At 63.7% G+C, this 24,587-nt stretch overlaps 1 protein-coding gene across 4 annotated transcripts in view; it reads left to right on the top strand.

Annotated features, from left to right (window-relative positions):
• Positions 1-24,342, top strand: part of KDM4B (lysine demethylase 4B) — a 161,986-nt gene extending 137,644 nt beyond the window's left edge. For 3 of the 4 annotated variants that reach the window (XM_037824047.1, XM_037824049.1, XM_037824050.1), the window contains 11 exons: positions 3,433-3,842; positions 4,060-4,180; positions 6,055-6,233; positions 8,808-9,033; positions 11,716-11,792; positions 11,905-11,960; positions 12,150-12,258; positions 17,201-17,683; positions 18,058-18,177; positions 21,726-21,818; positions 22,366-24,342. In XM_037824047.1, the coding sequence (XP_037679975.1) occupies positions 3,433-3,842; positions 4,060-4,180; positions 6,055-6,233; positions 8,808-9,033; positions 11,716-11,792; positions 11,905-11,960; positions 12,150-12,258; positions 17,201-17,683; positions 18,058-18,177; positions 21,726-21,818; positions 22,366-22,539 (2,048 nt within the window). In that variant the 3' untranslated portion in view covers positions 22,540-24,342. The remainder of the gene's footprint in view (positions 1-3,432; positions 3,843-4,059; positions 4,181-6,054; positions 6,234-8,807; positions 9,034-11,715; positions 11,793-11,904; positions 11,961-12,149; positions 12,259-17,200; positions 17,684-18,057; positions 18,178-21,725; positions 21,819-22,365) is intronic. The other variant, XM_037824048.1, reaches the window with a different exon arrangement.
• Positions 24,343-24,587: the final 245 nt, after the last annotated feature.

Here is a 24,587-nt window from a genome sequence, read left to right on the forward strand (position 1 = left end):
CCCTTTCGGGTGTGCCTGGGTCCTGAAGGGCCTAGCAGCCTGAGACTGGGCCTACAGAGAGGGGACAGAGCCTGCGGCACCAGCAGAGAAGATGCAGGGCCTGGGCCGGCCAGCCAAGGAGCCACACACGAGCAGGACTGCGGGTCAAACTCGGGGTGCCCTGGAGTGTACCCCACCTCAGGCTCAGCAGGGCGGACTTGGGGGACCCTCTGGACAGGACTGCTTCAGGAGGGGATGCCAGACATGCAGAGCCCCAGGTCAGACCATGGGACCAGGGCTGGACGTCCAAGCCGTGCCGCGGCCACGTGGTCACCTGCAGTCCCACCAGTGGGGCCCAGACCCGGGTGCCTGGGAAACGGGAGACAGGAGGGCGGTTTCCGTGGAGCCGGCTGGGTGCACCTGGAGTCCAGGGCCTCGCCTCTGCCGTGGGCTGGTGGGCCGCTCTGCTCCTGCCGCGGAGAAGGTGCCGGGCCCAGAAGCAGGCCAGCAGAGCACATCTTGTGATGGGGATTGGTTGCAGCTCCCCTTGTGCACCCAGATAAAAGTGCTCCGTGCCACCCACCAAGCACCCCTGGGGGAGGCAAGAGACGAGGAAACACATATGGCGTCCCCGGTGGGGCTGAGGACAGGGCCTGGGATACTGAGACAGCTGTGGGTCTGTCATCTTCCTGTGCGTCCGTCCTAGTCTTTGGCCTCAGTCCCCTGAAAACCTCTTTGGCAGCACCCCGCACCCCCCGACTTTCCGGAGCTAGGGGGTGGCAGAGGCCCAGGCGGAGGAGGAAGCAGGCAGGCCCCGTGGCTGTCTCCTTGTTGAGTTGGAAGCCAGGGGAGTCGGGAAGTGTGGGCTCCCTCCTCAAGCAGGTTGAGGATATCTAGTGTTTTTATTAACGTCATCACCGTAAAAGGGGCCTGGTGCCCAGAGGACACCCCTGCTTGGTCTGAAGCTGCCTGGAGACAAGCAGAGGGGAGCGCCGGCGAGGGGCTGGAGGGACGGGGGCTCCAGATGGGCGGCGGAGGGCACAGGCGCCCTAGAACGCTTTAGAACATTCTGCATGGGAGGTGCAGCCATGTCCCCTTCATCCAAGAAGAAAGAAGAGCAAATGGGGGGCCGCAGGCTAAGAGGGCGAGACTCTGCCACTGCAGGTGGAGGCTACGGGGCCCCAAGGGTCAGTGGGCCCCGGGGTGTGTCTCCTAATAAAGCAGGAGACGGGGCGGGGAGCCGAGGCCCGAGCTTCCAGGGCTCCGTGGGGCGGGCTGGGGGCCCCACGGTCACTCAGGTGCCCGTCCTGCTCACGTCCCCTCCTCTCCCTGCCCTGGCTGGGCGTCCCGGGGTCTCAGGATGGCGAAGGGCCCCAGCCCTCTGCGGTTGTGTTGTGTGGAGATGCTGCTTTGGGGCCAGCCTTGCAAACAGAGGTGGGTCTCGGGTGCTACCCCTGGGGGCCCCTGCCAAGGAGGGCAGGAGTGGGGGCTCTGCTGAGTGTGTTCCGCCCACCGCCCCGGCCCTGGATTCTGAGTCCCTCGTGGGCCAGACCCCTCGCCAGCCCCCGCTGTGCAGGGAGATGACCGCAGCAGGCCGCATGTTCACCGGACGGGACCTCCTGCCCTGGCACAGCCGGGACCTGCCTGACTGGCTGGTGGGGAGGGGGCGTCCATTTGATTTCTATTTGATACGTTAGCGTCGCCGTGGAGGAAGGGGTCTTGGCTCTCCTCAGAGATGAAGCTGTTTGTCTGCAAACGCCTTTCACAAGTCAGACGACACCCTTGGGGCCGCGGGGCTGTGCTCGGGGACGAGGAGGGACGGGGCTTGCCCGGGCCACATCCCGAGCCCTCCTGGCCTTGCCAGTTGCCCACCGTCCCCAGTGCCTGCTGCCTGGCTGCCGTGGGATTTTCCATGGGCCGGCGGTGCCCAGGGGACACCTCGGTGACTCTTGGTCACTGAAGCCGCCCCCCGAATATCCACTCCCCAGGCTGGCCCGCAGCAGGGGTCCGACCTTTTGTGGCGCAGTCGTCCAGCTCCAGCATCTGCAGGGGAGAAACAGTTTCTTCTCAAGCAGATCGCAAGCTGGCAGCCGGCTGCAGAGAGCTGTTTGTCGCTTTCCTCTCAGATCACTGCCCCTGAGGGGCTGGATGTGGGGCGGGCGGAGGCCAGGGGGACGGCAGCCCCCTTACACTCAGCTCAGGCCGGGGCATATCCAGGGTTGGGGGCATCACAGCCCCGTGTGGGCCAAGGACGCGGGGAGGCAGGGCCCGGGGTCTGCCGGGGGGAGGGCTGTGGTTGGGAGTGGGGCCGGCAGCTTTGGCTGCTGAACAAGGGGTGACGCATGGACGGGTTTTTACAGGAAGAGCTGAATGTCAATGCCATGTCCAAGACCAGAACTAATTATGCTCTGCGTTGGCACAGAGAAACAGATTCCCGTTCCCTTTGCGTTTCCTTTTCTCCGGCCTCGTGGGGAGGCCATGACACGTGGCCGAGGGCATTCCCCGAGGACTGCTGGCAGGACCACCAGCTCGCCCCAGCGTGCCTGGGAACCCCCTCAGTCCCGGGCACACCGGGACGTCAGGAGCTACCGCCACTCCTTATGTGGTGCCTGAAACCCCTGGGAATCCCGAGACATGCGGGGAGGCCGAGCCGGGGTCCTGTTCTCCCAATAGAGCCAGCAAGGGCTCCAGGGTTCCAGGGTCTGCAGCACGGAGGCCGCGTCCCGTCCCCCGCCCTCCCCCTAAACACCTCCACGCCATCAGGTAATGGACACGCTGGCCCCCCAGGTGGGATGTGGGCAACCCTGGGGCACATCCTTCCGGCCACAGCTTCCATCCTGGCTTTACTTGATCCACCATGTGCCCGTTGTGGCCCCACCTTAAAATGAAACCGAGGCACGGCCTCCCCTGCCCCTTGGGGTCTGCCGGGTGCAAGAGGGGCCCGGCTTGAGACCCTGGGCTTGTCTGACACTCACGCTCCACTCACGCAACTGTTTGTGCCTTTTGCTGGAGCTCTCACTCTTTAAAAGCCCTCCAAGTTGTCTACACAAACTGGAGAAATAAAGAAAATTCAGAGACGTGAAAAAACGACTTTGGCCAGCCCCCCACGACCCCACCCCGGGAACCACCCGGGGTCCCTCCCACCAGGCGGGACCCCCTGAGCTCGGGGACGGCTTCCTGGTGACTCACCATCTTGGTAACTTGCTTTGAGAGCGTCACTGCGTCGTCCCTGTCCAGGCCCAGTGCGGCAGAGGACACAGCGGCTCCCGGGGACCAGAGGCCGGCCGTGCCGCCGCTTCACGTGCCCCAGGCCGCGTGCCCCTGACCACTCGGGGCTCGTGGCGGCCTGCTCCTGGGGCCTGTGGGTGCAGTGTCGCGAGGGCCTGACCCGCATGGGGCCCGGAGCTACGTGCAAGCGGCCCCCGGAGCTGAGCGGCCCCTCTCTCCCCACAGAGGACGGGCGTGGCCGGCCACGACCAGCCAAGGCCAGGGGCGACCGGAAGAAGAAGGGCCTCGGCCAGCTCCTCCCGCCCCTGCCCCTCTTGCCCCCGCCCCTGCCCGGCCCCTTCTCCACCGAGGAGGCGCTGCTGCCCCCGCTGGAGCCCCCCGTGCTGGCCCCGGCCCCCTCCGCCCAGGAGAGCCTCAATGTGGTGCCCCCCGGGGGGCCCGGCGAGGAGGGCGAGGCCAAGCCGCGGCCCATCATCCCCATGCTGTACGTGGTGCCGCGGGCGCACGCCAACGCCTCGGACAAGGAGCGCACAGCCCGGCAGCCAGGCCCCAGCTGGCAGGAGCAGGTCGCCCCCATGGAGCTGAGCACGCAGGAGGACAAGGGGACCAAGGCCCGGGCCGGCAGCGAGGTGCAGGTAGGGGCGGGGTGGGGGGCTCCTGCACACGCTGACCCGGGCCCAGCCCCTCGCTAGGATCCCTTCTCGGGGTTGCATGGTGTGGTGTCAGGAAAGAACTCCTCGCCCACACCGTGCCCCACAAGCAGCAGCCCGCTGTGTCAGCCGTGAACACCCGCTCTGACTTGGCCCCCCGGGCCTGGCACGGCTGTCACGGCGGGCTTCGTCTGCGTTTCAGGCCCTGGCGACGTTTTCAAAGTTGAAGATGGAGATCAAGAAGAGTCGGCGTCACCCACTGGGCAAGCCGCCCACCCGCTCCCCGCTGTCAGTGGTCAAGCAGGAAGCCTCCAGCGATGAGGGTGAGCAGGGGCTCAGGGAGCTGGGGGGCTCACAGGGCACTGGCCGGGCCCCCATCAGCCACGCACTCCCCGTCCCCCCAGTTCTCAGTCTGCCCCCGTCGGCCCTTCTGCTGCCCCCACTCTACAACTCCCTGTGGGGGTTCTGCTCACGGGGACCCCTCACCCCACCCCGCAGCACACGCCCACTCCCCACTGTCTCACTCCCCCGCAGGCCCCCACCCCGTCCCGGCTCCCATCCTGTCCCAGCCTGCTCCTCCCTTCCTTGGGGTTGGGGCTTTGGCGTCTGCCACTCCTGGGGCCTCTTGATCTCTCTCTGCTGCAGGCCCTGCCTCCCACAGCCACACCCCGGAGCCGCTCCCCTCCTGTCCCTCTTCCCCTCACCTCCCGGGCCGAGGTCAGGGCTCAGCTCTGTCCCCAGGGGCCGCTGCCCAGGCTTGCCCCGCTGTAGATGCATTCCTACCCCCACCCCAGCCCCCTGCTCCTCAGGACATATTCCTGGGCCACAAAACTGCCAGAAGGTTCCCGCCCTTCCCACCCTGCCCCACTCGGAGCCCGAGCCACGGCTGCGAGTTTCCTCTCCATGACTGGGCGTCACCTGGAAAACGGGCACTGCTGGCCGGGGCTGATGGCTGTGAAGTGCTCGGCCTGGCACGTGGCACGGAGACGGGCGGCCTCGGCCAGGGCTGTCGCCACTGCTGCTGCTGTCCCTAGCTGCAGTGTCTGCCCTCCATCCTCCGTGTCCATCCCAGGGGCCTGGGCTCAGAGCCTCTGCAGCCCCCCCAAGGGTAAAGTGACAGCAAATGGCGCTTACCTCGTGTGCCTGGGGAAGCTGGTTCCGGGCCCCAGGCACCCCAGGCAGGCGGCAGGTGTTGGCGACGGCCCTGGTGCTGTGTCTGGCCAGCCAGGCTGCCCACAGCAGGGGCTGACACGGGGCCTGGGGGGCAGCCCTTGGTGGGGACGCCACTTCCTTGTGGCTGGTCAGGGCCACCGGGGCCGAGACCAACGCCTAGCAGGGACTGAGGGGCAGGGACTGTGATCCAGTGTCCAGCAGCGGGTCACCGTCTCCCGTGCGGAAGTTCCACTAAAGCCAGTTTTTCATTTTCCACTCCAGCCTCCCGCTTGATGTGCACCTTCCTTTCTGAGTCTCATTTGAAGGCCAGGGGGAGGTGTTCTGGAAGCCCTGGGGATCCAGGAGCACACTCCTGGGGTGGGAGCAGCCACCCGAGGGGCTGGGAGACACGGGGTGTTGGGGGGGTTCCCCACTTGCACATGGGACAGCTGTGGGGTCTGCCCTTCCCACCGCAAGGCGCTGAACTTCCGCAGCGCACCAGGCCCCGGGCAGGTGTTGCTGTGTGACGGGGACGTGTCCCTGCCATCTCAGTGTGCGGCCGGGAGCAGGGCGAGCACAGGGGCCCGGGGCCTGGCTGGGCGGCCTCTGGCAGGTGCCGTGGGGTCTGCCGAGCTCCAGGCCAGGAGATGTGGGGGGACGGCATGGCAGGAGGGTCAGCGGTGTCATCCAGGGGCCAGGGAGGGCCAGGGGCAGTGATGGGGAGAGAGGAGGCGGAGGTGGCTCCCCCGGGGCTGGGGGGAGTGGGAGGAAAGGGGGAAGGTCCCCTGTGGCCTTTCTAGAGTGAGGGCAGGGCAGCTGTGGGGTGAGATGTGGGTTTTAAACGGGGGACTGTGCGGTGGGGCCGCAGATGGAGCCCCGGGGGCTGCGGAAGTGGGGCCCCGTGACTGCACGTGGGGGCAGCCGCGTTCCCTCGCGTTCCCGGTCAGTCGGGGTGAGCGCTTCCTACAAGGACAGACAGGCGGATGTCCATCAGCTGCTCTGACGTTCCTCCTCTCCCCTGCCCACCCGCCCTCCTCTTTTCCAGAAGTGTTCCCCTTCTCTGGGGAGGAGGACATGAGTGACCCCGAGGCCCTGAAGTCCTTGCTCTCCCTCCAGTGGAAAAACAAACCGGCCAACTTCCCGGCCGAGAGGAAGTTCAACGCGGCGGCCGCGCTGACGGAGCCCTTCTGCGCCGTCTGCACCCTCTTCTACCCCTACAGCCAGGTGAGGCCCCTGGGCGCCCACACTGGCTACGCCGCAAGGGCCAGTCCAGGCCCAGGAACCCACTGGTCCTGAGGGTCTCCGGGGCGGGGGGGCTGCCGAGGGCTCGGAGCCCTCCCTCGCTTGTCCCTCAGGCAGGGCAATAGTCCAGCAGCCCCTCTGATTTTGGGGGTGGTGGCTGGGGAAAAGGCAGGAGCTCACAGATGTGTGGGGTTCTCACAGGCTGGCGAGGCCTGGCCAGTGTCAAAGCTGTGCGGGAACGTGACTTAGTGGTGGGCGTTGGTACAAACATGAGAGAGGCAGGGGACAGCCGAGAAAAGGGGCGTAGGCACCTTGTTGGGAGACCCCCGGGGAAGGCTTTGTGCCCGGCCTGGGGGGACAGAGCATGCCGAGAGGGGACATGAGGCCCTCCCAGCAGAGGGGGCAGCCTGGGGGTCAGTGAGGCAGCTGAGTGTCAGGGTCAAATGTCGAGTCTGTAGCAGGATCAGGGGCTGGGGTGAAGACCCCCCACGGGCTGGAGGAGTGCCAAGGCCCTGGGAACCCCGGCCGGCGTCCGCTGCCCGTGCTGACGCCAGCTCTGGGCCTTGCTTTGAGCCCAGGGCCCCGATGTCCAGCCTCCTGGACCTGGCCCTCCTGCCACATCGGCCCCGTTTGGATTTGGGAAGCCGGCCCCTCTGGTGGGTCTCCAGCTTGAATCTGTCCCAGCCCCTGCCTGCCTTCCAGCCCCTTCCTCCCTACCCCAGGCCTGTGCTCGCCCCCTTCCTGTCAGTGCCTCAGGGCGGCCATGCACAGCTGCAGACCCTGCCAGGGCCCTCCGTCGCCCACAGGGAGAGGGTGCCTCGCTCAGCTACATGCCCCACTCCCCCTCCTCTGCAGGGCAACTGCCCACCACAGCAGACACCATCCTGCCCCCCACAGGCTCTGCCCTTCCCCACCCCAGCCCCCTGCCTTGTTAGGCTGGTTTGGGTTCATTCTTTCAGTTTGCTTGGTTGCTACCTCTTCCAGGAAGCCTTCCCTGCCTGCTGGCTCTGGGGATCGCCCTCCACAGCCCCAACCCCACCTCTCCCCTTGCTCCGACCCCACCATGTTTGTCGGCCCATGGAGGCCAAGACCCTCTTGCATCTGCTGTTGCCCCAGCCTGGCACCCCACCCCAGCCCACCCCCTTGGCTGAGCTGCCCCGGGGGACCCTCGGCCAGGCTCACAGCTGCCCAGCCCTACTGGCTCTCAGTGTGACTCACTGTTCTGGCCATTGACACAAATGAGGGGCAGTAACCGCACATCCCCCACGAGCTTCCTTTGTGCCGCCAAAGAGGCTGCTGGGAGTCCCCGGCCTGGGAACTCCTGTTTTAGATGCAAATCCTCTTAACTACAGTTGCTAAGGGAGATCACGCACCACCAGGCAAGCACACAGGGCAAGCGGGCCACGCAGGACAGCCTGCTTCTAGGTTCCGGAATCCTCCAGGGCAGCCCAGCAGTGTGCCTGCATCTGGTCTGGGGTGGCACTGGTTGCCCGGCCCGTTTGCCCCTCGTGGGAGCCGCTGTGGCTGGATGTCTTGACCCATTTGGAAATGAAAGCTCTCTGTGACCTGCAGGGAGGCAACTCAGAGGCCGTGACGCGGGCAGCTGCTTCCCTCCGCGGTGCCCGGGGCGTGGGTGCTGGGTCCTGAGCCCCCAGTGGGCCACAGAGGGCCCGGCTTCCCCCCTTGGGAGCGTTTTGGGGTCCCCCTCCTGGGTCTGTGCCATGGTCCTCACACATGCCAAGCAAGGCCTCCGGGTCTTGGGGTGGTGGGTGTTGGGGGGCTGCCTTGGCAGGGCTGGGCCAGGGCTCCTGGGTCCTAGCGCCACGGCAAGGCACCGTCCTCACCGTCTGCTCACTCAGCACACTTTACTGGGGCTGGGACAGGACCGTCACAGGCGCGCGGTGGAGGTGGGGAAAGAAACCAGACTAAGTGCAGAGATGACAGGGCCAGGCGGGGGCTGGGACAGGGAGACGGACAGCCGAGCGAAGGGCTGCAGGCCTGCGCAGAGCCGAGTGCTCCTCCGGGCAGGGGGCATGGCCGTGCAAAGGCCCTGAGGCTGCCGGGCCTGGCGCACTCGAGCAGCAAGGAGGCCTGTGGCGCTGGAGCGGAGGGAGTGGGCAGGGGTGGACACAGCCCGGCCTGCTGGGAGTCTAAATGAGAGGGAGCTGGGTCCCTGGTCCCAGCAGGGTCCGAGGGGTTGGAATGTGTTTTAGGAGATCTCTGTGCCGCCTGGGAGGCTGCGGTGGGCGCCAGGGACCCTGGGGTGGCTGTCAGGTGAGAGGCACTGGGCTGGTGGCCATGGAGGTGAGAAGTGAATGCAGGGCGTGTTTGGAGAAAGCCACAGAACCGTCTGGAAGGCCATGGGGGTGAGAAGAAGGGCAAGGGTCAAAGACGACCGCAGGTGCCTGGCCTGGGCGTGGTTGGCGGCATCAGATGTCCCCCTGCGGCCTGGCTATGACCTGGGAGCTGGGGGTCTCGGGTTCGCACCCTGGGAAAGGTCTCGGGCCTGTCGGAGCCCGGCTCCCCGAGAGCCCGCCTGAGGGGCCCCTCCCTTAGTCCCTACAGACCGACAAAGAGGCGCCCCAGGCGGCACTCGGGGAGGGTTCCTCGGCCACCACGCAGCTTTCCAGAAGCGGGCGGAAGACGAGGCCGCTGATCCCCGAGATGTGCTTCACGTCCAGCAGCGAGAACACAGAGCCGCTCCCCGCCAATTCCCACATCGGCGATGACGGGACCAGCCTCCTGATCGCCTGCGCCAAGTGCTGCCTGCAGGTGCACGCCAGTGAGTGCGGGGCGGGGCCTGGACGGGGCGGGGCCTGCGCGGGGCGGGGCCGGGCCGATCACGGGCCCAAGTGCTGCCTGCAGGTGCACGCCAGTGAGTGCGGGGCGGGGCCTGGAAGGGGCGGGGCCGGGCCGATCACGGGCCCAAGTGCTGCCTGCAGGTGCACGCCAGTGAGTGCGGGGCGGGGCCTGGACGGGGCGGGGCCTGCGCGGGGGCGGGGCCCGGCTGATCACGGGACCAAGTGCTGCCTGCAGGTCCACGCCAGTGAGTGCGGGGGCGGGGCCTGGAAGGGGCGGGGCCGGGCCGATCACGGGACCAAGTGCTGCTCGCTGGTCCACGCCAGTGAGTGCCGGGGGGCGGGGCCTGGATGGGGCGGGATTGGGCCGGGCCAATCACGAGACCAAGTGCTGCTCGCTGGTCCACGCCAGTGAGTGCCGGGGGGGGGGGGGGGGGGGGGCAGAGTGAGGGGTGGGGCCCGGGTGGGGCGTGTCCGCGTCCAGGACCCTGCCTTGGAGCTGGCACCGGAGCCGGCCGGGAAGCTGAGCCCTAGGGAACATGTTTTCCAGAATGTGCTATGATGTTCGGGGAGAAGGAGGTCCGGGGGTGCTGGGGGGCAGAAGTCCTGCCTGGCTTTGTCTTCTAGCTTCTAACCAGGGGCTGCCTTTGCGGTCCTGGCGAGCTCCTTCTTTTGGGAATGCGTTTGGAGGCTGTGGTAGGACTTGGCATTGCTGTCTGTGTCTCGGGAGATCCCCTGTGGATCCCCACAATTTTTAGTTTTCTCCGTCTTCCCCGTAGCGGGGCCCAAGGGGCACAGATGAGAGCAGGGAAGGCCCAGCCACTGTGGTGTCATCAAGGGGCCAGAGGAGGCCCTCCCAGCCTGGGGGGACAGCGCAGGGGCTGTGGTGCTGCCGGCCGGTGCACCTGGAGGGTGGCAGGCCCCTGCTCCGTGATTCCACAGGTGCCTTGTCATCCCTTCACGGCGGCTTCATCCTGGCCTTGGGAACCTCTTCCCTGACCACAGTGAGAAAGGAAAAGGTTGGCCTTGAGGGACAGGACTTGTCTTGCGACTCTCTGGATACTTGGCCCCCTTTCCAATCTTTTTTTTGTGCCAAACAGTGACACAGGGTGGTTTCAGGGCTCTAATTCGTGGCCCTTCCACTCGCTGTGCGGGCCCCTCCCGGGTGGCCCTGCCCATCCTGCCCTCCCATCCCCACTGTGGAGGGCAGCAGAGGAGCCGGCCAGTGCCCGAGGCTCCCAAACTCTGCGACACGGGGCAGGGGTTTGGAGTTGGTGGTCGGGGTGGTTGGAGGGTCTGATGCAGCCCCCGGACCCCGAAGGCTGGCCCACGGCCACAGGCAGGCGGGGGCAGAGCCCAAGGTTGGCCTGCCAGGAGCGGGAAGGAAGCTTTCTGGAGACTTTAATTCTGTGCACCCCTTGACTGGGCGAAGGTGGCCGTAGACTTTGCCATTTCCTGGGCCGCCTGCTGCTTGCCTGTGAGTTCAGTTTGCCTCCTGGCTGGGAGCCGCTGGCTCTGGCTTGCGGGGCCTGGGTTAGGGCTGTGCCCTGGGCTCCCCAGGAGGAAGGGCAGCCAGGCCTCTGGGGCCTGATCCAGACCGTCTGCCCTGCTGCCCAGCAGCACGGTCCCGGCCTCGGTCTCCACCCTGAGCTCAGGCCACAGGCAGGTGCAGGGCCAGATGTCAGCCGGCAGGTGAAGCCGAGCACCTGCCCTTTACTCTCAGGAGGCAGGAGGTCATGCCCTCACAGGTGGTGAGGTGCCTTGTCTGCAGCAGGTGTCCTCTCAGCTAAACACAAGCGTCTACCTTGAGACTTGGCTTTAGAGGGGAGCTGGAGCCCCCCACTTCCCCCAGCAGGCCAGCCTCTCCCCACCACGACCTCGGCTGAGTGCACCCAGCACTGTGTCTGGGGAGACAGAGCAGAGTCCCCCTCTCGCTGTGTAATTTTAGCAGGGACTCTTGTTTGGGGTGTGTCATGTAGCCTGGTGGGGGCAGCCCCACACTGCAGGACATGGAGAAACCCGGCCGTCCCTTTGCTGCCCACAGAGCCTCTGCTTGGTGGCGACAGGGCCCTCTGGGAGCCTGGAGGCGTGGCTGGGCGGTGACCCCGGGGCGAGGCAGAGCGCCTCAGGGCTGGGGGTGCCTGCGGCCGTGGCTGGGGGCCCCCCACCTCCTCATGTCCCCACCCTTTCTCACTGGCCCCAGGGTGGCGTCCCCCACAGAAGGGAAGTCTGCCTTCCCCAGGCCCGCGTGGCCCTGCCACTCCCAGTGCAGATCGCACCAAGACCCCTCATTCTTTTCAAACTCCCGCTTGATCTGCTTTCCGCCTTGTCCCTCGGTCCTTCAGGGCCCAGGTCAGGTTTCTCTGAGGCCGGAGACAACCATGGTCTCTTTGGGTCTTTCTGCAAGGAGCCATTCTAGGGGTGAGGGGTGGGGGCTTCCGAGAACGGGGTGGTGAGGGGCCGGCCCAGGCCTAGCAGGCTGGAACTGGCAGGTGTCCTCCTGTTTCCCCAACAAGCCGGCCCAGCCACGAGGCCCCGATGTCCCCACTGTGCCTAGGGGCCTGGATCGAGGGAACGCGGGCGAGGAGGGCTGGCAGCCTGAGCGTAGCAGCTGAGTTCCGGAAGGCTCCGCCAGGATCCGCGCCTCACCCACTCTGCCCCTGCAGGTTGCTACGGTATCCGTCCCGAGCTGGTCAATGAGGGCTGGACGTGCTCCCGGTGCACAGCGCACGCCTGGACTGCGGTAACATGCCCCGCGGCCAGTGGGGGGTCTAGGGGCACTGGGGGGGGCAGCCGTGCAGCCAGCAGGGGGTCTGCCCACCTGTCCCCTCACCGCATCCACCTGATCCCCACAGGAATGCTGCGTGTGCAATCTCCGGGGAGGGGCGCTGCAGATGACGACTGACAGGAGGTGGGTGAGGCCCCGAGCCGGGCAGGCGGGCATCCGTGGGTGCCAGCTCTCTGCTCCTTCGACCTAACGGTGGGGACGGGCGGGCTCAGAGCCACCCCCTCCTGCTGCTCCGCCCCCTGCCCCTCTGTCGAGTGCCCCTAGGGGGTCTGGCACACATCTGACCCGTGCCCCACCCCCCCCCACCCCCAGGTGGATCCACATCATCTGTGCCATCGCGCTGCCCGAGGTGCGGTTCCTCAACGTGGTCGAGCGTCACCCTGTGGACATCAGTGCCATCCCGGAGCAGCGGTGGAAACTGGTGAGTCCTGGGCTGCCGGGCCGCCTGGGCCACTGGCGCCCTTCTTTGCATCTGTGCCTTGGTGCGGTGCTGGGTCCCCACCGCAGGACGGGCGCTCGGGGGCGTTTGGCACAGACCCTGCCCTGGGCCGTGTGCAGCCCTGGCAGGGGCAGCAGCTTCTGCCCTTGGCTCCAAAACGCTGAGCCTTCCTCCAGATTGCACGTTGTGGCGTGGACGGAGGGCACGTGCCTTGCATTTCTGAGTGAGTCGCACAGGCGGTTGCCACCTTGCCACGTAACGGCTGCGGCTGCCCGCACAGTGCCACTCTCCTGTTTTCTTGGCCGCCTCTTGGGGCTGGGCCGTGCCAGCCGGGCAGAGCTCGCGTCCTCGCCTCTCTGCAGCCGTGGGCTTTCCTGTCCTGGGGCGGGGGGCTCGGATCACGTGGCTGGCCCCTTGGGTGCACGTTCCCAGGCGCCTTCTGTGGGTGTGTGGTGGCCTCCCCGGCGCTCCAGCATCTGCTCCCGAGGGACCCACCCGCGGGGATAAGGCAGGACCTCGGGGTGGCACACAGAGTCCGGGACGGCCCGGTGCCTCAGGCCCCCATCTGCGAAGCAGGGGTGCAGGCGTCCCCTCCCTGGCCCTGCGCCCCAGCACCTGCTCCCTTCCAGGCTGCCAGACTCCTGCCTCGTCACCCTCGTCCCACTGGAGCCGCAGGGCGGCATTTTGTTTTGCAGGCAATGACCTGGGGCACATAGAAGGGGACGAGCCACCCACGGCCCCCATCCCACCCTGGTGTGGTTTCTTAGTGCGTGTTCTGTGGGCCACCCATGGCTTTTTTTTTTTTTTTTTTAAGTGATACGTGTGTAGCACGGCATTCCCGTCTTAACCTGTTTTAAGAGCATGATTCTATGGCGTTACATTACCAGTGTTGTGCTACCATCACCACCTTCCTTTGCCAGAACTTTCTACTCCCCAAAACTGGCTCTGTGCGTGGAGCAGTCTCCCCCCCAGCCCCTGGCAGCAGCACCCATCTGCTTTCTCTCTCGTGGATTTGTCTACGCTGGACGTTTTGTATAAACAAATCATCCTGTATTTGTCCCTTTGTGTCCATTTTGTTTCCGTCAACACGATGTCTTCAAGGTTCATCTGTTTTCTAGCACATTCCAGCACATCGTTCCGTTGTCTGCATGGAGCTCACTTTGTGCATCCGTTTACCTGCTGGTGGACATTTGGGTTTGTTCCTGCCTTTTGCTGTTGTTTCTCGGGCTTCTGTGAACATTCGTGTATGAGTTTTTGTTTGAGTCCCTGCTTTCACTTCTTTGGGGTCTGTACTGAGGAGCGGTGTTGCCAGGCCATGGGGTAATTCTGTGTTCAACTGAGGAACCACCCAACTGCTTTCCATGGCGGCTGCACCAGTTTTCATTCCCACCAGCAATGCAGGAGGGTGCTGGTTTCCCCATATTCTCACCGACGTGCGTTGTCAGGTTTGTCCTGCTGGGGGTGGTATCTCGTGGTTTTGATTTGCATTTCCCTAATGGCTAATGATGGCGAGCGTCTTTTCACGTGGTCATTGGCCATTTGTAGATTTTCTTTGGAGAAGTATCTATTCAAGTCCTTCACCCATTTTTAATTGACTAATTTGTGTTTTTGTTGTTGAATTCTAAGCGTTCTTTGTATATTCTGAATATTAAACCTTTACCAGGTGTATTGTTGGCAATTACTTTCTCCCTTTTCATGGGTTATCTTTTTGCTTTCTTGATAATGTCTTTGATGGACAAAAGTTTTATTTTTTATAAAGTCCAATTTATCTATCTGTAGTTTTATTGTTTATGTTTGAGTGTCCTAAGAATCCAATACCAAAACAAAGTCGTGATGATTTTCCCTTATGCTTTCTTCAAAAGAATTTTTACAGTTTTAGCTATTAAATGTAGGTTCTTGATCCATTTTGAGTGAATCTTTGTATACGGTGTGAGGTAGGACTCCAACTTCGTTCTTCTACATGTGGATATCCAGTTGTCTCACCCCATTTGTCGAGGAGACTATTCTTTCCCCGGTGTATGTACTTGGCACACTTTTTGTTAACCATGGATTTATGGGTTTATTTCTGGGCTCTCAATTCTATTCCACTAATATAACATCGATAATACAGATTATCCCATTGGCTAATAGCATCTATCCTATGTCAGGGCCACCCTGTTTTAATTACTGTACCTCTGTAGTGAGCTTAGAAATTGGAAAGTGTGAGACCCCAAACTTTGTTCTTGTTTTTCAAGATTGTTTGGGCCCCACTGCAATTCCATATAAACTTGACTTTGGGCTTTTCCACTTCTTCAGCAAAGGCTGCTGGAATTTTGATAGGGATTACATTAGGCCATATCCACAGCTTAACAGTATTGAGTCTTCCAGTCCATGAACGTTGGATGTCTTTCCACTTATTTAGGTCTTCTTTGATTGAAAACAATGTGTTCTGTATTTTTCAGTGTATGCATTTTTCACTTTCTTGGTTAAATTTATTCCTTTATATTATTTTAAATACTATTTTAAATGGAATTGTTTTCTTAATTTCCTCTTCAGATTGCTCATTGCTGGTGGAGGGAAACACAGCTGCGACTTTGCCTGATCATTTGTTAGGTCTAGGATCTTCCTTGTGGCTTCTTTGGAGATTTTTATATATGGGATCACGTCAGAGGGGTAGCTGTACTACTTCCTTTCCCGCTTGGATGGCTTTTTCCCCTTGCCTGACTGCTCTGGCTGGAGCTTCCAGTGCGTTGTTCACTGCTAGCAGTGGTGAAAGCGGGCACCCTCGTCTTGGCCTGCAGGGGAAGCTTTCAGCCTCTCACTGTTGAGTGTGATGTTGGCCGGGAGTTTTTCACGGACGTCTTTGATCGTGTTGAAGAAGTTGCCTTTATTCCTGGTTTTCTGAGAGTTTTTATCATGAAAGCATGTTGGACCACCTCCCTTTTTGCTCCCCTGTAGCCCAGGGCATTTGGGGGCTCCCCCACAGCTGCCTGCAGAGAGTACGCAGCTGGTCCCCAAAATCAGAGGCCTGGGCTCGGTCCTGCCCAGCGTGCGAGGAGATGAAGGAAGAGTGCGGCAGGTGGCCTGGCTGGGCTGTCACCCCCAGGGACGCTGTGGACGGTGGCTCTGATTCGGAGCCTCTTCGTCTCGAGCCCCGTGCGGCCTGTGTCCCCAGCGCCAGGGCTGCAGGCAGTGTCCCAGGCCGTGTGCTCCGCGTGGTTGATCTCCCAGCTGACGGGGCAGTTCTGGGCTGAGGACTCTCCAGCTCACGGTGGGGCCCCGGTGGCCTGGCCTGGGCGTGAGGTGGGCGGCTGTGACGCGTGGGCAGCGGGCCTGGTGGGGCTGGGTGGCACGGGGGCCAGCTGCCAGTGACTTGGCTGGCACGAGCGGGTGCGAAGGCCTCATTACTCGGGTGGGGTGACGGCAGCGCAGTGGTAAATCCTCCCTCCCCACGCTTCATGGATCATCTGACATCTCCAGCTTGCAGCCTCTTCATTACCAGCCCTTGTAACGACGAATTAAAAATCCTTTTACACCAGGCTTGCTTGTACTGCTTAATGGAGCCACACGAGGAAGTGAGTGGTTAACTCCTGCTCACCCAGTGCCCACCGCCTTCCCAGGGCCACAGGACGGTCACCCCTGGCTGGCTGGCGGCTTCCAGCGAGTCCCGGTGACGTGGGTCTGGTCCCAGCTGCTTGCAGCCCAAGCCAGTTTAGTCCCCTGTGTGGGCCAGATTTGCAGCAGATCAGATCACCCCCTCCCCCAAGACCAGAATGGTTCCTGGCAGCTGGTGGGGGCAGCTGGAGCCTTCTGGAGGAACCTCCGTCCAGGGCTGGTGTTGGGGTCGGGCGGCCTGATGAGCTCAGCCTGCTGGCTCTGGCCCAGGGAAGGGCTGTCCAACCCACAGATCTGGGGTGCTTGGCGTTGGGGGGGGGCAGGCCAAGGCCACCGTGCCGCGAGGAGCCTGCAGAGTGGGCAACCCTGAGGGGAACCAGGCACGGGGCCGGGTTTAGCCAGGGTGGGGAGGGCTGATGGACAGTCCGCCCCCAGCACACCCGGGCAGAGCAGGCCCCCCGGGGCTCTGGAGCAACCCGTCCTCCCGGGGTGGGGGCCTTGGCGCCAGGCTGCCCCCAGCCCCCAGCAGCCCCAGCCCGGGAGGGTTAAAGCGGCTGCCCGGCGCCGCATCAGGCCTGCTGTAGATCAGCACTTGTCCCTGCCGGCGAGCGAGTTAGGTATTGGCAGCTCTATAATGAGATCTCATTGCCATCGATCGGCGCCACGCTCCTGCAGCGCCCTTCGCCGCTGTGCTTATCTGGCTTTTGAACACGGTTTGTAGAGCGATAAAGGCCCTGCTGGTCAATCGCTCCAAGGGGCGGGTGGCTGCGGGGCCGGGAGGGCCGGTGTGGGGTGCCCGGTGGAGAGGCCACGCTCACCCGCGCCTTCGCCACGGGGAGGCCCTTCTCCGGGAGCAGAACTCACGTGACAGAACCCACCCCTTTGACCGTTCTCAAGTGAGCAGTTCAGCGGCGTCTGGTACATTTGCAGTGCGGGGCAGCCACCTCTTGTCTGCTTCCAGAACATTCTGTCGCCCCCAGAGGAAGCCCTGTGCCCCTCTCTCTCCCAGCCCTGGGACCACGCATCTCCTCCCTGCCTCTGGGTCTGCCTGGGGTGGACGTTTCATGCCAGCAGGGCCTCACGGCAGGTGTCCTTTCGTGTCTTGCTTGGCACGAGGTCTTCAGGGTTCACCCGTTTGGTCGTGGGGATCCGTGGGCCTTCCTCTCGCGGCTGGGGCTGTTCCAGTGCACGGCTCTGGGGTGCTTCTTGCGGGCAGATCTGCAGAGGAGCCCAGGAAGGGCCTCTCTGGCTGCGGGGGGGATGGTGGGCCTGGGCGCCCCAGCCCTGGTGGATCCGGGCACATGTCCCACTCCCGCCCCTGTGTCCGCAGAAGTGTGTGTACTGCCGGAAGCGGATGAAGAAGGTGGTGGGGGCCTGCATCCAGTGCTCCTATGAGCACTGCTCCACGTCCTTCCACGTGACCTGTGCCCACGCCGCAGGCGTGCTCATGGAGCCCGACGACTGGCCCTACGTGGTCTCCATCACCTGCTCCAAGCACACGACGGGCAGCCACGCCGTGAGTGCCGCTGCATCCCGTCTCCCCGTGACCCCTCGCCCGCCCCACTCTCCGTCTCCCGGCCCCTCACCCCACTGTCCTCCCCTGCCCAGCCCCCACCCCACGCCCCATGGCCTCTGCTCATCCCCCCAGGTCCAGTTCCTGCGGGCTGTGTCCCTGGGCCAGACGGTCATCACCAAGAACCGCAACGGGCTCTACTACCGTTGCCGCGTCATCGGCACCACCAGCCAGACCTTCTATGAAGTGAACTTTGATGATGGGTCCTACAGCGACAACGTGTACCCCGAGAGCATCACGGTGAGCTGGCGGGGCGGGGGCAGGGGCGGCCCTCGTTCACCCACCCAGGCTCAGCCTCCCTGTGGGGAAAGGAGCGGGGCACCCAGGCACCCAGACGTCTTCATCCTCCGCAAGCCCACGGCAGGTGACACAGTCCCAGGGTGGGGGGGCTGAGCACCCCCAGGCTTGCTGGTTCCCACAGCACGTCTTGTGATTTCAAGCAGGGAACATACTTGTCCCCTTGCTGCTGCAGAAATCCTAGGCACTGCTTCCCTCGGATGGGGGCCTTCCTGGACATCCGGAAGCCGGCAAGCACGGCACAGGGAAGGGTTTAAATGCCGCCCACAGGGATGGGGAGGGGTCCGCGTCACTCTCACCTGGCCTTGTGTCCTCAGAGCAGAGACTGTGTCCGGCTGGGCCCCCCTCCCGAGGGGGAGCTCGTGGAACTCCGGTGGACCGACGGCAACACCTACAGAGCCAAGTTCATCTCCTCCGTGACCAGCCATATCTATCAGGTGGGGGGCAGGACTCGCCTGGGACGTCCCAGGGAGACGAGCACCACCCCCGTGCTCCCCAGGCTCAGGCAGGACCCAACTGCTTCCGGGTTGGGGCTGGATCGAGGTTGCAGGTTCTGCTCAGCCAAGGGTGCCCCGGGAGCCAAGGCCTTTGCCAGCCGCCCCGACTGAGAAGGATGGGGGTTGTTATTAAACCAGGGGGCCCCCGTGTGTCTGGCGTTTTCCCCTTGAGAGATGTCTTCCTGATTGGTTGGTTGGTTGGCTGGTTGGTTTTAATAACGTGGGATGTGGATTTATCCCCACAGTTGTGGAATTCATACTTGCTGGTTAGGGGAACCATTTTAGCACGTGAAATTTCAGCAGGAAAGTCGCCCAGCTCCCAGTAGCCGACGGCGGTGGCTGTTGGTCCTTTGATGTTTTGCTTTTTCTGTCCTTTGCGTGCGTCTGATACACATACACTCTGCCGTGCTTTTGTGTCTCGCCCCTTTTTCTCTCCCTGCCCTGATTTGATGAGTGGGGGACAGAGGCGCCGAGAAATGCCGAGATCCTGGGAGGCCCCACAGCGAGAGGGCTAGAATCTTGCAGCCCTCGCTCAGGCCTCCCTCCGCAGGCAGTCACCCCCACATCCCAGGTCGGCCCTTTAGGACAAATGAGGAGGCAGGTGACCCCCACAGAGGGGCCTGAGGCTGGGAGGGGGGCAGCACCCCGTCTTCCCACAGGCCCAAGAGGTTTCAGCAGATGGGACGCCCCGACACTGCCCGGCTCTGCTGCCTCGGGCCTCTCTCCCAGCCCGTCCCTGCGCCCCCCGGCTGGGATCCAACAGGTGGGGGGTGCGCACGGTGCCCCCTGCACAGGTTGGGTCTCTGCGGCCTTTTGCAGCCCAGTGACTCTCATTTCGGCCTGGGGCACAGCTGATTTGCACCCCCAGAGCACATTGGGGGGTAGTGGAAGCAGAAGGGGTTCATGAGGAGAAAGCTGTGGGGGTGAGCTCACTTGAGCCAGCTAGGCAGCTCCTCCCTCCTCTGGGGGCTTTCAGATGGCCCAGGGTCTTGGGGGCTGGGGGTTTCTGAGTGGCGGGATTTTGCTGTCCCACCTGTGGCCCGCTCGGCCACCCCGGAATCCAGCTGGCCTCTTTGCCGCTCCCCAACCTCAGGCTCCAGGTTCTGCTCCTGCTTTTGGGAAGCCAGATGCCGGCCAGCTCATGTTCCTCTGGGAGTTTGTCCTGAAGAGGATTTAGGACCAACCCTGGGGCAGCCTGGCCTGATGAGGGGGTTGGGGGGCAGACGGGGGGCAGAAAGAGGCGAGCAGCCCACTGCAGTGGCCCCCCAGCTTTGCTTCCCACGTCCGTCCGGAGAGGGCCGGCTCCCCGGCCTGCCTCTGCGGTGTCTCGTCAGGTGTGGGGGGCAGAGCCCGTGCCCTGGGCCCTCAAGCGGCCCAGTGGGAAACCGCGTCCCAGCTCTTTGCTGGTTCTTACTGCCAAGCGCCGGTGTGATTTGCTGCCCACCCCATTTCCCGCTGCGAGCCCCTGCCTCCTCCGCGAGAGGGGAGACGAGTGTCAGACCACCGGGGGCTGGTACTCTGGCGTTGCACAGTGGGGTGACCCTCTGCCCAGTTGGGAGTCTCCGGTTGGGAAGCAGCCTGACTGAAGGAGGGGCGAGGAGCTGCAGGCAGGTGTGGGTGCCTTTCCCGGGAAGCTGTTTCCTCTCACGAGGGGCTCTGCGGGCCGGGCACCCTCCGAGGGGAGCAGGTGTGCGAGACGGGGCCTCGGGGGGGGCGGGAAACTGTCCCTGAAGTCAGGCCGAGCAGGCCCTGGTGCCTCTCCTTCCCTCCTGAAACCTGTGAGAACGGCAGGAGCGCCACGAACAAGCAGAAATGCACCGCCGGCCTTGGAGAGGACACAGGACGCTCTTGGTGGCCCTCAGATGGTGGCAGCCCGTCCCGGGAAGAAACAGAAGGAAGCAGCCGAGTGTCCTGGCTGCTTTGCTGGAAACTGCGCCTCAGACATCCCGAGGGAGTTCCCTCACGGGCCCGAGGAAGGCCGGCGACGGGGAGAGCCCCCGCCCGAGGAGGGAGCCCGCAGAGCTGCCTCCAGCTGCCTGGAGACGAGTCCGTGCGGTGTCCTCACAGGGCTCGGGGTGGGGGGTGGCACCCCTGACGTGGCAGGAGGCCGTGCAGTCCGTCACGGGGGTCACGAAGGAAGCCGTTAGAGCTTTGGGGAATGGAAAGCAAAGCAGCTGACCATGGGGCACCACGGGGTGGTGGCCGGACTCAGCCGGCACAGACCCGGGGGACAGCATCAGCTTCGTGGACGTGGCCCCGGCGCTGGCCACGCCTGCCCACCAGCAAACACAGAGATCCTGGGGCTGGTGCAGGTGATGGGTTCCGGGAGACCCCCTCCACCCCCCTGTGACTGCAGAGGGTCCCCAAGGGTCAGAACCATGAGCTTCCCACACACTGGGGCTTCAAGAGCCCACCCCGGGGGTCCTGAACATTCCATGCACGTTTCCCCCCTTTGCAACGCAACCCCCCAAATGCTTTTGAAAGATGCTGCAGAGGATGCTGCTCTCGGGGGAGCCTGGGAAGAGGAGCCGGGGTCTCTGGATTATTTCTTAGAAGCACAGGACTCTGCCGTGATCTCAAAATACGCTGCCAAGCAAGCCACCCCTTGGAGACCGGTGACTGGTCCGTCAGAGAGGAAGTGAGCTGAGCTGTTCAGGCGCCACATTTCCCCACGTTTGACCCCAGGGTTATTTTCCAGAACACCTCAGAAAGCCCACTCGGATCAGAACAGTCGGCCCTCCCCCTTCTCGTTGAGTTTTTGTTCTCTTTCCGGCGTCTAGAGCAGATCCCCTGGTCTATTTGACCTAGAAACCTGGAATAGTTTCATCCGAGACTCTAGACCTAACTTTTTCCTCCTGGGGAGCCTGCTTCTCAGCCGTTTAGTGTGAGAGGCCATGGCCGGGCCGGGCCCAGCCCAGCTCCCCGGCTGTGACAGGGTGGTCCCCCACCAGGAGGGGCTCCGTAAACCGGGGCCTGTGCCGAGATCCCTGCCCGCCCTGTTGGCGTTGGTCACTCGGAGGGAACCGAGGGTTCAGGCGCCCTCTGGAAGCACTGGGAGGGGGCATCTTCCCGTGGGGTTCCACCTGGCAGATGAGATTGGAGGGGCCAGGCAGGGAGCAGGCCGGGCCCGGTGCCCTGGGCCCTCTGTCACCCCCAGGCTCCTCTGAACTTGGGGGGCTGGGAGGTGCCCCCTCCTCCTGCAGCCGGGCCTCTCGAGGAGCGCTGCCACACAGACGGGGACCCTCGGGGCCTCCTCTCTTGCTGACACTCAGGACCGTCCGGAGTCTGAGCTCCAGGCCTGGGACCGGGACCACCAGCTCCTCTGATTGAGTTTTTTAAGTCAAAAGCAAATTCTCTGACTCTGTTAGGAAAGCGGAGTCCGTTCCACCTGAGCGTACCTGCAGCCGGGGGTGGACAGTGGCCGCCTGGTGGGCAGGTGGGGACAGGAAGCCCAGGGTGGCCCCCTGAGGACAGCGTCCCCTTTGCAGGTGGAGTTTGAGGACGGGTCCCAGCTGACGGTGAAGCGTGGCGACATTTACACCCTGGAGGAGGAGCTCCCCAAGAGGGTCAGGTCACGGCTGGTGAGTGTCTCACAAGGCCCAGGTGCCCCTGGGGAGCCCCACTGTGCCCTGGAGGTGGGGGGAGCCCCTCCATGTCCTGGGGGTGTGGGTCCCCTCCGTGTCCTGAGGCAGGTCCCTGTTGGCCACGCCCCCTTCTCCTAGCAGTCGGGGGTGGGGGTTGGGGCAGCCCGAGCTCCCCCTCTTCTGCCTGTGGCCTGTCTCCAGCCAGGAGGCCCTTCCTCTGACTTGGCCCCTGGAAAGCCCACACATGAGGCCTCCCAGGCCGGCGGAACCTTCTGGCTCCCCAACACCGGTGGTGGCCTGGCCTCAGCGAGCCCGTGGCCGTGTGCTCCCTTTCTGAAGGGGACAGGGTCCCAGAGGCCAGTGGGGCTGAGCTCGGGCCCTGCGGACCCTTCCGGCACACTGCTGCCCTGCACCCCAGCGGAGCTTTGGGGTGGCAGGAGAAGGCAGGCCGGGCCCCGGAGGCCGCCCGTCCCAGGGGAGCCGGCCCACGGGTCAGGTGCCGAGGGCGAGCCCCCCGCTGACCCCGCGCCCCGGTTTCCCGCAGTCCGTCAGCACGGGGGCGCCGCAGGACACCGTCTTCCCGGGCGAGGAGGCGAAGGCGGCCAAGCGCCCGCGGGTGGGCGCCCCTCGTGCGGTCCAGGAGCTGGGCCGCAGCGACTACGTGGCCTTCCTGGAGAGCCTCCTGCAGGCGCCCGGCCGGCCCGGGGCCCCGTTCTAGGGCGGCCCGGCCCCGGGGAAGGGGGTGCGGCCGGCTGCTGGCTGTGAGGCCCCGGCCCGGGCCCGGCTTGGCGGCCCAGGGCGAGCAGGCCGCGGCGGACTCAGGGAGCAGGGCCGCAGGGCGGGCGCCGGCCCCCCAGCTCTCCACACCACGAGACGCTCTCTCCTGGAGAAGGTGCTACTGCAATGCCTACTGAGCAGCCTTTGGGATTGTGACTTCTGTACATACGAATCACCTTTGTGAAGTTCTTTCTATAAATGCATATTGTTTAAAAAAAAAAAAAAAGTAAGAAAAAAAGGAGAACAAAGAAAAGGAAAAAAATCCCCAAAGTTGTTTTCTAGATTTGTGGCTTTAAAAAACACACAACACACACACACACACACACACACACACACACACACACGCACGTTCTCAGAACCGAGCCGCCGAGGGGGAGAGAAGCATCTCGCTGTTTCTGACACACACACACACACACACACACACACACACACACACACACACACACACACACGCACGTTCTCAGAACCGAGCCGCCGAGGGGGAGAGAAGCATCTCGCTGTTTCTGACACACACACACACACACACACACACACACACGTACACACACGTACACACACACACACACACACACACACGTTCTCAGAACCAAGCCGCCGAGGGGGAGAGAAGCATCTCGCTGTTTCTGTTGGTTGTTGCTTTGAACCATCGTTGGCGAGCTGAGCGGCCAGGAGGGGTGCAGCGTCTTAGCAGGGGGCACCGCGGCCCGGGCCGGACGGGGCTCCCCAGTTCCAGGCAAGCAGCCCCGCACCCCACGCACATTCTGTCCTTGTGTCCTTGCCCGTCCCCTCACTGCAGCCCCGGCAGGAGGCCTGCAGCTCCCCTGAGGGGCCGGGGCCAGGATGGCCGGTGGGAGACCCCCAACCCTCTCTCCCACTGCTGCACCCCCGGTGGGCTCCGTTTTTGCTTCTTCCCCTGGTGAGAGTCACTGCCCAGCGGGGGACCCCAGCCTGGGAGGGTTTCTCGCTGCACGAAGGGCCCCAGCACCCGGGGGGCTCGCCAGGGATGGGCAGGGGCTGGGCCAGACACTTGGGGGGGTCTGTGCTTGCCTGTTGTCCCCCAAACACCCTTTGCTTTGGGCTGTGGCTGGCCTAGCCTGGGTGGGCCGGGGCCCCATTTGTGTCTGTGTCTGAGAAAGAGAAGGGAGCTCACTGCTCCCGACTGGGGGGAGCCAGCCCCCTCAGAGCTGCGGGTTGAATTTTTGAGAGGAAAAGAGAGTTTATGGCCCGGGCGGGGAGGAGGGGGACGTGCCCGGCTCAGGCCCCTCCGTCCCCACCCCCGGAGCCCCCGGCCCTTCCCCAGGGAGTGCCCAAAGGACAATGTACTTATATAAAAAGTAAAAAATTTTAAAAAAAGAGAGAATCTTCTGGTTGTCAGACCAGGGAGAACTATTTAAGAAAAATGGAGTGACCGGGAGCCGGTGGTGGCCGCCGGCCTGTCCTCGGTGGGGTACGGGGGGCGGGCAGCGAAGGACAGAGGGGGTTGGGGGGCGGGAGGTTTGGGGGGGCCTCCCTCTGCATGCCCAGCCCCAGCCCCGTCCACGGGCCGGTCGTGTGTTCATATGTAGTTGGGAAATGCTATTTATATTGTAAAGAGAAGGGGGCCGGGCTGAGGCCCCTGGGGGGCTGTGCACCGGGCCGGGAGCAGCGAGTGGGAAAGGCACCTTTTCCCCGGCAAAACTGATCTGTGTCTTACTCTGTGCAAAACGGAAAAAGAAAAGAACCCCCCCGATCCCCCCGTCCCCGAGGTTAAGGATGCAATGTATTTTTTGCCTGATTTCCCTGCCTCTAGATTCCTAATGAATTAAAGGCTCTTAAGCGCTGCGGAGTGGCAGCCCCGGTGTGGTTGGAAGTGTCTTCTTTTCGGAGCAGGGAGGAGGGACGAGGGTCTCTGTGCTGCCAGGGGTGGGGTGGGGGGAGCCGGTGTTCCCTCGTCGGGGCGGGACAGAGGTGGGGGCCTCCCGGGGAGCCCTGGGTCTGCACCCCACACAG

The sequence above is a fragment of the Choloepus didactylus genome (assembly GCF_015220235.1).
Source record: "Choloepus didactylus isolate mChoDid1 chromosome 25 unlocalized genomic scaffold, mChoDid1.pri SUPER_25_unloc1, whole genome shotgun sequence".
Lineage (NCBI taxonomy): Eukaryota > Metazoa > Chordata > Mammalia > Pilosa > Megalonychidae > Choloepus > Choloepus didactylus.